This window comes from Lycorma delicatula, chromosome 6 (assembly GCF_047948215.1).
Source record: "Lycorma delicatula isolate Av1 chromosome 6, ASM4794821v1, whole genome shotgun sequence".
Classification (NCBI taxonomy): Eukaryota; Metazoa; Arthropoda; class Insecta; order Hemiptera; family Fulgoridae; genus Lycorma; species Lycorma delicatula.
This window is the reverse complement of record NC_134460.1, coordinates 68,583,373-68,595,692: the sequence shown is the minus strand read 5'-3', so window position 1 is coordinate 68,595,692 and position 12,320 is coordinate 68,583,373. Positions and strand designations below refer to the sequence as shown.

Here is a 12,320-nt window from a genome sequence, read left to right as displayed (position 1 = left end):
CTGTCATTGATACTGTTCTTTCTTGACTGTACATGTATTCTTAGCGTTTCTTATTTAATTTGGTGTAATAATGCTGCAGATGATGAATTAAGATTTAACATTGAATGTTTTTAATTAGATTTTTAAAATTTATTAGGTTCTGTTTTATTCCCAGCAATGCATATTTAAAAAATAAGTTGTTAGTATATTATTCAAATAATTAATCTGAAAAACCTCTGGTGTTTATAATTTAACAGTGCTTACGTATCAGTTTGATTATTCTTTTTTTTTATCTTTGTCACAAATAGTTGTCATTAAGGGGCTTATGGAATCTTCTCCAAAATGTATTTAATATTTTATTTTGTCTGTAAGTAATTGAGGATTTCTTTTCATTTACTTATTTAAATCTTATGTTTTGCATTTAATTTTGAGTGACTGTGTTTACACACGCAAATGCACTTCAGTTTGTGATGTTTATCTAGCAAATTAACTAAAATTGTTATTATTGTAATAATTTTTATTTTCAGTTAAGTTTATTTTTAGTTGTTTTTTTTGATAATCACTTTTTGAACTGCTTGAAGAACTGTTGCTTTGTATCATATTTCTGAAGTATAATTCAAGAAAAGAAATTAAAAAATAATAATAATTTTGTAACATACCATCTGTTAGACTTACATCATTGTATAAAAATCAATAAATTGATCATTATCTAATAACTTTTTAAATTAAAAATCTTTTTGTAAAAGTTTTTTTTACTTTAAGGACATAAACTGGTAATCCCTTCTTTTGTTTTGTTCATGGGAGGGGATAATTTCGGATCGGTTTTTGATTGCTTTCTTTATCTTTCTTCAGATAAATTGTATTTTATTTGACCTTATGTAAGGGCATATGATAAGTTGTAGTTGACAACCCAAGCTGGAAGTTTGAATTGTGTGTAGTAACTTTATGCTTTCAATTAGGATTGCCAAAAATGATACTTTTTGGTCGACAGTTGTCCTTATTTTAAATACTGGTAAAAATATTTATTTTTTGGTATTTCAGTATTGTTTTACATAATTATTTATTATCTTTTTTTTTCACTCTATTTATGTTTGTTAATGATCTTTGAACATTTTGTTTCAGTTTATTTCAGTATAACTAATGATTTCTATTTCACATAAATATAAATTTAAACTTAGTTATTATGAATACCCACTGCTTTATTTTAATATTCAAATTAACAAAAATCCATCTTCACAATTACATAAAAATATTTTAATATCTTATCTTAATTCATTTTGTATTTGTTATGAACATTGTTTGTGTAGGTAATTCGATCATCAGTTTCATTTATTTGATAAATTTAAAAAATTACATTGTCATGAAAATTAAAAAAAAAATTAAAGAAAAAATCCACAGGCCATTTAAGGCATGTAATGTTTCATTGCATTTAAGGATAAGAAAAATAAAAATTTAATTACTTATTATAAAATTACTTATTATAAAAAATTTAATTACTTATTATTTAGTACTTTATAATAAAAAGAACCTTAGTATTAGAGAATTTAATTCTAGAAGTAAATAAATAATATTAATGAAATGGAGCGATTAGAGAAATGTAAATGGCTTCATTATTAAATTATAAAGAGGGGTATTTTATTTAAAATAGCAGTGAATAAGTAGGTAAGTTTCTTCCTGGCTGTATCGTGTATAAAATAAGGAACCGATAATGGTTGTACCTCTGAAGAGGCATTGCTCATACAGAAATACAGAGTGAATTAGCGAGGTAAGAATAAGTTCATTAAATTTACCTCAGGTCGATTCATTTATGTATGTATACATTTGTTTGACTAAGCAGACAAAGGCCCTACTTTAGCTCAATCTTCAGATATTTTATTTGTATATTTCTGATGTGGTTATTATGTGATATTCTATTCCAGATGTATCCTCATATTTTCTGATATTCATATCATTTTAAAGGACAGTTTTTTACTGATAGGTGGGCTTACATATCTTTTAACAATTTTTCATAAAATTATCCTTAAATTGTTGGTTTATTTTTTCTTTGGCCGGATGGGAGAAGTAGTTCTTTTTCAGGCTACTGACAACATGCGGTCTCCTTTACCCATCTGATGTGACCTATACCTGTTGTCACCAATCATTATTTTGTAAATTATGAATGACAATTTTATTTTAACTTTCTCTGTATAAAATGTATGTAGGGGCAGGAAAGATACAAAACCGTCATGTGCCCTAAAAAAAAAGATGATTAATTTTAATAAAATCCAAACAAAATATAGATTTAATGAACATTTTTATTTATATAAAAATGTTTCTGATTGCTTTGGTAGTTATAAAATGTTTATATTTGGTATTATATTAAATAGCATATTTTGAAGTCAGGTTTTGCCAATTTTTGTTCAGCAACATTTTTTAATTGAGGTATAATCTTAGTTCTTTATTTTTAGGACCAGGTTTTATGATTTTAACTATGGTGAACACAAAAGAATTTTACATTAAAAAAAAGAAAATGTACTTGGACCTAATGTTAGTTAATCAAATATTGGAACCTAGTGTATTCTTATTTCTCTTTCTAGTTAATACAAGGTTGCTATGTGTAAGTCTTTTAAAAAGTAATAATGCACTGAATAACTGAACAGAAATTTTCTATATCATCTTCCAAGTATTGGGAATTTTATATGAGATGGATAAAGTAATATTTTACCCTAGATTTAACTCGGTTGATTGTCATTGGATATGAATTATTCAAGCTTAACACTGATGGTGTATTTTTAATGTAGTTGTGAATAATTAAACAGTTTTATTAGGTAGAGAATTGCAACTCTTATTGCTTTATAGTTAATGCCAGAAATTGTTTTCATTTAAAATTATTTCATATTCTGAAAGACTAAAGTAATTTGTAAATATTTAAATAGATTTATGTTTTTAATTTTTTGTATTTTTTTAACATTTTTATAGTTGTACTGAATAAAGTACTGTAACACTAAAAATTCATTCAGTCATATGTCAAGATGTTGTTTGTTACTTGATTTCTCATTTTGCCTACCTGAAATACTGAACTGAAAAAGGTTTCTATTTTGTGCTAAAACTTCATTCAAGTGTTTTAATTCATATTGTGAATTAAAACATTAATTCATATTAATTTTAATTGTGTATTGCAGTAAAAGTTAGTTCATCAATGGCCAGCAAAGGTAAAATTCTTTCAATGGAAAAAAAAATTGTAATTATTCAATTGGTGGAGACTGTAGTAGCCAGTCAATATTTGCTGTGACTTTATACCGGCTTCATTAAGGTAGCAACAAAGAAAAACTATAAAGGTACACAACTAAGGAAAATTCGAGCTCCAATCTACAAATATCTAGATGTACGCTGTACTGCAGGTGTTTCAAAATCAACAAAACCTGCTATTTCCAGTCAATTGACCGATATTGATGATAAAAGATGAATTTTTTCAAATAAATTTAATGATAGAAATAAACTCCTGATAGTCGATCTGACAAATTAGCTTCATTATCACTGTTTCTACTCAGCATTCAGATATATAAGCATTCAGTGTGCATTAATATCAGTGACATTTTTTACCCCAGAAGTTGTTATCAGTTTCACTAGTATGCTGGCAACATTTTGACCACATATGTATAGAAGCAATCTTTTCTTATAATAAATAAGAGTATATATATCTTCTGTTTTATTTTTTTTTTTCAATTACTCATGCAATTTTTTTATTAATTCACAAATGAACTCTAAAATTTTAATTTAGGTTAAAAGAGTAAAGACAGCTGATTTACACATCCCTAAATCTGTAATTAAATTTCAAATTTAAACAAATTTGTTTTCAAAATTTATTACATTATGTAATTTTTATAAATATATAAATCCATACTTTTATCTCCTAGTATCCTTCAATTCTGAATTGTCAATCAAGCTGTTACCATACTTTAATATCGACCTACAGGTTGTAGGTTATATCAGTGTACAGGTTACCCATGTCTCAGTTTTGCCCGTGTTATATGGTTTTCTTAACGTTTCCCATTGTGGACAATTTTTATTTTTATTTTATGCTTTTTAGTCGAGTAACTGGAGGCAGGTGCAGCCAGTTGTGTCAGATATACAGCAACAGTAGTTGTGTCGGTTAAGCTGCCATGCCATACATCGTCGCACTCCTTAAAAAATGAAAATTTTAAAAACCTAAAAATAGTTTTTAAATATTTATCTGAATAGTATTTACAAGCCCCAGTCAAATGAATGTTTAGTATAGTCGGAAATGGGGAAAATTTGCAATCATAGTAAATAATTTTTTACCTTTTCACCCCTTTCAAGGTCTTGTTTTTGAGAAGTTAAAAAAAAAATAGCCGGGTTTCAAAAAAAACATTCAAAATCCATTTTAACTCTTTAAACTTGGAATCTCAAAAATATAGAAATTAGTTTTTAGATATTCACATGAAGATTACACATACCAAAAATCAAGCTGACATTCTTATTTGTTACTGAGGAATTTAAAAACTAGTAAATTTTATTCTTACTCCATTTTAACACTTTAAACTCAGAATTTCAAAAAACCCTTTCTGAGTATGCATTTACACCATAAGAAAAATGTGAATACAAATTTTCATCAATTTATTTTCAGTAGATTTTGCTGGGTGTTGATGAATCAGTCAGTCAGGACAAGTTGCTTTATAGACACAGATGTTTATATTGTACATTGTGTAATTTTATAAACTGACACTTTAATAAAATGGAAGCAGAATTAAATATTATTTTTCACAAAATTATAATTAAATTATAAATTATTTATAAATATTTAAAATGTTAAATAAATTAATGAATATTTAATTGAGTGACTATTATAATTTATAATTAATTCAAATAAATAGTTGATAAAATTAATTCATACATTGTAAGCCTACTGCTTGTTTCTGAGAGTGTACTTAATAAGCTATGTTTCTGAGAGGAACTTAATAAACTAGTAAATAATTATTTGCAATCCTTTGTGTACAACCTTAATATGTGACTGGTTTTGGATTCAATTCCCAGCAGAGAATGAATGTTTCAATCTGATAATAATTTCCATAAAAAATAACTGTAATATTTTATCAGTCTTTTAATACTTAGCAAATAAACATTATTGTGAACTTTAATTTTAAAATAATTAGCAAAATTAATCTTGAAATTTTAATTTAATATTAAAAATAAATTTATTAAATCTATTTGTTAAATTTATTAAATATTTATGAGTAAGTGATTTAGAAAATTATTTAATTAAGAATTTATTGAAAAATTTTTATTAGGTTTTAATTATTGTAACAGAGAAAGCCAGGTGTGACCTTGTCATAATTGTATTAGATGTTGATAAAATTATTAGGTATTGTGTTTTATGTTTTTCTGCTGGTATTGTATTACTAGTCCATTTAGTTCTGTTAAGTCATCATTTTATTATATAACCTTTTTTATTTCATGTGTTAATTCTGCACATATTTAGTCTTTCATTAGTTAGTGGTCAGTCTTGAATTTGTGTATTATATTATTATATAGTGTGCATATTATTATATGCAGCACATTTTTTGGTGTTTAGTATAATTTGGTTTGTATTAATAAATTATGTTTGTATTTAATTAAGCTTATTTATTTTAGTGTTTGTTTCTTCATTTAAATATAGATTCATTTGTTAGTGACAGGTTTTGATAATTGATTTTATTTATAAATATTTTTCATAAGCAGAATTGTTGAATTGTTTAAAAAGTAATTAATTTTATAGTTGACTGGAGTCTATTAATTTTTGAAATTTTTATTTATTAAAATTCTAGTGGTATACTATTAAAGTACAGTTATTTAATAATTAATGTACAATATATTGAACTGATTGTTGATATTTATAAACAATTTTTAAATAAATATTTCATATATATCTTATTTGTTCAAATTCTTCAAATTGATTTAAAAATGTTTTCTCTAACTATTTTTTTTAGATAGTACCTCACTACCATTTTACACAATATTATTTTAGTTATTTTGTAAATTTCTTTGCGTTTTAATATCATTGTGCAAGTTATGAAATTTTCTCCCTAAAAATAAAAATATAATTTCTGGTTTTTAAATTAGGGTTGCATGCATATATATATATATATACATACACACACACACACACACACACACATTGTAATAGAATGCATACTTCACATTTATGTTCTTTATATGCATTGTTTCCTTTTAAAACAGGAAGATTTTGCAGATTTTAATCAGTCTAGTTGTGATCTTGAGATTTCACATTCCTGACTAAAAAAAAACTTTTAAATATCACAATGCCTGTTTAGCTGTAACTACTAAGTTTTGTCTTTATTTAATATGGGCTGTCAATGGGAAAGTGTAGTCCATCATAACACATTTTTTCTTTGTAATTTGGAACAGTTTGGAAAAATGTTCATTTCTCCTTGTCCTGATACACATGTTTTGTATGTGCTTGCTCGTGCATCTTTATTTGAAAAGTAAAGATTCAAGGATAATAAAATATATAAGGGAAATTATTTTTTCTCGGTCGCTAGGACTACCATTTCACTGGGTTTATATTGTGTTAGAAGTTAACCAGGCCTCAGTCATAGTAAGATTATGCTTGCACCAGGATTTTAAAGAAGTTGTGATTCTTAAATCTCACAAAATGTAAGGAGCTTTTAGTCTTATAATTTCTTTACATAAATGTAGATGCTGTCATTGATATTGAACACCAATTTCTTTCATGTTTTTGGTAGATATTTTATGAATAGGTAAAACAGCTGTAGTATATGAAGAGATAAAGGCTTTTTTTTTACTATGTCTATGGATAAAAATGATCGAAAATAGTAGTAATACTTGCATTAACTGTAAATAATTCATGGCGGAAAGCAGTTTGGAAGATGGAAACTGTTTTAGCAGGTGAAAGTTGGAAATTTTCGTTCATCCTCTGAAGTAACACATGATGGTGATTCCCAGAGATTAAACAAGAAAAAAAATCATTGTGGTTGTTAGAAAACTGTGTTCCGTTCGTCACTTTCAATTGAGATTTTTAAAGGGAACGCTATCAATGTTTTTCCACCTTTTTGCATATGAGATTATATACTTATATACATTGCACAAATGAGTTGGCAGATATAAATTTATACCTTTTGTGGAAATTTATACCTTATAGAATAAATTTCCTCAAAATTTTTCAAGCAGAGGCTTTCTGCCATTATGCATAGTGTAATAACAATATCCTCTATTTATATTTAAATTTTCAACTTTACCCTGAGTGATTTACCAACCTTGAATATTTTTGAACTTCATCTGCTACAACAGTTTCCAACTTCCACACTGCTTTCTACCATGAGTTATTTACAATCAATGCAAGTATTACTACTATTTTTGATCATTTTTATCCAGACATAGTAAAAAAATGGCCCTTATCTCCTGGACTATAAATAAATACAATGGAAACAAATTCAATATTTAAAAAACCAATAACAGTAACATGAAAAATCATGGGAAAATTCTCCTCAGAAAAAATGGGACCTTTTTCTAATGACTTTCTCTGCCTGAAGGAGGTTCTGTATTATTACTATGACACCTTTAAAAGATATGAAGAACAGGGAGGAGTTTGGCATGAGGAATCTCCTTAATGCATTATTTAAATACTTTATTCAGATAAGAATTTTACATCATATAGATCATTCAGGAATGGTAGGTGTGCAGATGCACAGATAAAAAGTATTTGCTTAGGTGGATTGACCATGTGAAAACCTTGATTTACACAGTATAATCAAATAAAATATTAGTAAAAATTGAGATCTTATACTTGTAAATACATAAAAATAATAATTTTGAAAATAATTGTGCTCCAATTATGTGAAGCTAATATGATCAGAATGAAATAATTTCATTTAGGGGATTAGTTGTTTGAGTTCTACTCTAGTAATTGTATGTTAAATTAGTAAGCAGAGAATTAAAGTAAATGTAATTAAATTATTTAAAATCTCATCAATGAATTATAGTTTTATTTCTGCTAAAGGAATTTTTTCTAAATAAATTGGTTAGGTCTTTCAGACCTATAAGTAATTTATTAAAAATAGAAACTGCACCATAAGATCCTTTTTTGTAGACTGAAGATTATGTTGTGTAACCTAGACATAATCTAGAAGAAATTCTGGTTGAAATTATGGATTGAGACTGGACAAGTGAATAATGTATCTTGTAATTATAAATAAATCTTTTTGGTTTACCAAATTTTGTTCTATACAAACATATTTAGCAGTAAACAAATATTTGACACCCTGTTTTGGTATCTTGAAAACTCATTTTTATTTAATGAATTAGCTCAGACATTAGACTATTTTAGATAATAGTATTTAGGGGAAATAATAAATATGTAATAATGATGAAATGATAACAGCTAGCAAACACCTGCCATCACATTACATACTTTATGCACAAGCTTGCTACATATTTTAAAGTTGTAAGTTTTGGCTCATTGTTTATATCACATCAAAGAACTCGCATCACTCAAAGAACTATCACATGAAAGTTCATCTGGTCAGTAAAACTTATTATTTCAAGGCACAGTTGTAAGGTTAATGATCACATGGTTAAAAGGGGTGTTGAAATCAATAATTTTGTTTCCAGACTCCAGATGCATTAAGTCTATGGTGAATATGTTGAAAAATATATAAAACTACATTAAAGTTGTAAGCCAGTCACAAAAAAACCTTTAATATATATTTTTTTTACTCTTTCATTTATGAATATCTCATACATTTTAATTTGTATATTTATATTACATTGAGAAACTCTATGCATTGAGAATTACGTTTAAATTACTTTACATGATTTTAAGATTCATTGTTATTTATACATCGGTCCCCATTTATGATATATCATATGTCAGGGGACCATGTTGCTTGCATTAGATCCATTGCAAATTTTATACAATATTTTGCAAAAAAAAAATTCAGATAGTTAAACTGGTTTTTTATTTAGCCACTGAAAAATACTTTTTTATAGTTGGAGAATGGTTATTAGAAGATTTATATGAGATTTGTCATAAAGTTTTTGTCATTGTTGTTCTTGTATTTCTTTATGTTAATATTATTCAATTTTTAAAAATCTTTTTTTCAGGGCAAATCGTAACAAGGCTGTGAAAAGAAAAGATATGGATCAGTTACAAGGAAGTAGTGAAAATCATCGGACCCATCGGAAACAGAAATCGACTTCAATTTTAGAAAAAAAGGAAAGAGAAGGAATTGTCATATGGAGAAGACCACTGAAAACTTCAGATTATTTTATTAGAGAACTGGGTCTAAATATGTACAGTGTGTATTTAAAACTGTTAAATTATAAATTAAGTGTTATTTTATCATTCTTCACGGTATTTTCAATTTATATCTTCTTACACATAGATGGACCACATAAGCCTATTATGGAATATATACAACGAAAAATATTGTTTTGTCTTTATTGGTTAGGCTTAGGAATATTATCTTCCATCGGTCTCGGTACCGGTTTGCATACATTTGTTTTGTATTTAGGTCCTCACATTGCGAGTGTTACGCTTGCAGCATATGAGTGTGGTAGTCTGAATTTTCCAGAGCCACCTTACCCGAATGAAATTATATGTCCTCATGTAATAGATACACGATGGACTACAAGTTTATGGAATATTATGCGTAAGGTTCACCTTGAGGCTATGATGTGGGGAGCAGGCACTGCTTTAGGAGAATTACCACCATATTTTATGGCTCGTGCTGCACGATTATCCGGTAAAGATGAAGAAGATGAAGATTTAGAAGAATTAAAAAAACTAAAGAAAATTCAAAAGGGATCTCTTTCTTTTATGGATGGGGCAAAATTAATGATGCAACAACTTGTTGAAAAAGTAGGGTTTTTTGGTATTTTAGCTTGCGCCTCTGTTCCTAATCCACTGTTCGACTTAGCCGGTATTACATGTGGTCATTTTCTTGTACCATTTTGGACATTTTTTGGAGCGGTTTTGATAGGTAAAGCTGTTATAAAAATGACATTACAAGTATTTTTTGTAATTGTAACTTTTAATGAAGTTTTAATTGAAAAAGTTATGACGTTTTTAGAAACTATTCCTGTTGTCGGCTTGATCTTACAAAAGTTATTAAATGATGTGCTACAGAAACAAAAGGAACGATTACATAGAGATAGTGAATTTAAAGAAGTCGGTACCAATCTGATTGGTAAAGTATTTGACGTATTTGTTCTCGTTATGGTTCTCTATTTCATAATTTCTATTATTAACTCATTAGCTCAGAATTACCATAAACGACTATGTAAACGCTCAGAAAGTGAAAAAAGTGCCTAAGTTATATTATTTTTTTTTTAGAAAACAATTTTTTTCTTTTGTTGCAAGGGAATGAGGCTACAATTTAAAAACATAATTTGTGTTCACATTTATTTAATATAATTAAGTAGATTAAAAAATATGGTCATAAAGACCGGTTATTTATACATGAATATAAATACATTATACGTATTTCATGTACGTTATATATTTTGAAAGCAAAATCTCTCAAATATTGATTGTGCAATGTACATTCTTTTTGTAGTAAATTCAATGCTTAAACTATGTAATGTATAATAAAAACAAGTCATGAGTTTACTTCGAATAATTTGATTAATTATTGTAGTGAATAATAAGTAAGTCAGTATGAATGTCATAGTCCTCCATATCGTTTGAAAATAAGAAGTTTGTATTGTATTTCCTCCAACTTACATTCCTATGTATGTTTATTTAGAATATAAGTGTATATATATATATATATATATATATATATATATATATATATATATATATATATATTAAAAAGAAAAAAAAATTTGTTGGTTTTGTTGTATTGTTATATATTTTATAGCTTTTCTTTTTTAAATGAAGCATATAAATAATTTTAAAAGTTGTAAATATAGATTTTTTATTTTTTAACCCAAGAATTCTGAAACAGTTATTATATAGATACATTTTTTATATTGTGTGTGTATATAGTTGCATTTGTATTTATGAACATCGATTTTAATTAAAAGTTATATTTTATTGTTAATTTTATATTATACTATAGGTTACTTTTTTAATTTTCAATGAAAAAATTACTGCTATAGTTTTTATTTTATTTTAATGATCTCTTTTTTAAAGTACATACTTTTTTATTATTTAAATTTTCACTTTTTGAATTAGAGAAGTTAATAAAAAAAATTCTTGATTTGTAATAGTTTATTTTATTTATACTATTTATATGCAGAGCTCATATTTAAAGCATGTATGTTCTTGATTCCGAGGGGCTGTAATGATAGAGAACATCTTCAATAAATACTCATGAAAGAATAGAGTTTTATATATTAGACTTAATGTCTTCAACACCTCTAAAAAAAGGCACCATAAGAAATATTAAAATAATTTTTCTTGTCTACAGATGAAAGCCAGTGAAAAAAAAAAATATATATATATATATTGATGCCGATATTTGTAGAAATTACCATGTGACTGAAAATATTAAATTACGCTTATGAAAGAATTAATTACGCTTGTAATTAATGCTAATTTATGCTCATAATGCTACAATTTATTGATTTGCTTTGATTTTTTTTTTATTTCGTTTGGTAATTTTTTTAATAGCAATTTGTAATGAAGTTGCTTGATACTATGAAAAAACTTTTTTTATATTCAACCAGATTGTTACAGTTAAAAAAAGAACTAGATGCTTTTTGAAAATAAATGTTATATATACATAACTGAAATTAATAACTGTAAGGTAGGATGTAGCAAATATTTTGATAAAATGACTGGATCATTATGAAAAGGAATACAGTTCTATTAAGCCAGTTAACAACTGAAAAGAAAATAATTCTAAATTTTTTTTTTAATTCTGGAATGTTATTAATATTTATTAGATAAAAAAGTAAGGCTAAATTAAATTAAAAAATGGGTTGTTTATGGTTTCTGAAAATATGATTCCAGATCTTTTTGGTGCTATCATGCAATTCTTTCATCAATATTATTGATTACACAATTGTGAAAGTTTTCTGGAGGGATATTTTAATGTAATAAGTTTCATTAATCTGATCAATAATGGGTTCCAGTGAATATAAAATTTGAATAAGGTATGTTGAAAGTACTTTAACTTTCTTTTTGTTTTTTCATGCATTTAGTTTAGTGTTAACAATTGAAAGAATTTGTTTTTAAAACAAATTAAAAGCAATTAATATTCTTATTTGTGATATAGATTTTTAATCTCTCTGACACAGAAGAGTAATTCCCTTCCAGTGGTATAAATATACCACTGACAATTTTAGCTGACAGACAATAAAGCTGACAATTTTAT

General features: G+C 26.3%; 1 protein-coding gene across 4 annotated transcripts in view; it reads left to right on the top strand.

Moving 5' to 3' along the window:
- Window positions 1–10,769, top strand: part of LOC142327112 (vacuole membrane protein 1-like) — a 30,650-nt gene extending 19,881 nt beyond the window's left edge. For 3 of the 4 annotated variants that reach the window (XM_075369976.1, XM_075369978.1, XM_075369977.1), the window contains exon 2: window positions 9,100–10,769. In XM_075369976.1, coding sequence (XP_075226091.1) covers window positions 9,100–10,309 — 1,210 coding nt within the window. In that variant the 3' untranslated portion in view covers window positions 10,310–10,769. Of the gene's footprint in view, window positions 1–5,439; window positions 5,561–9,099 lie in introns of those variants that run through there. The other variant, XM_075369979.1, reaches the window with a different exon arrangement.
- Window positions 10,770–12,320: the final 1,551 nt, after the last annotated feature.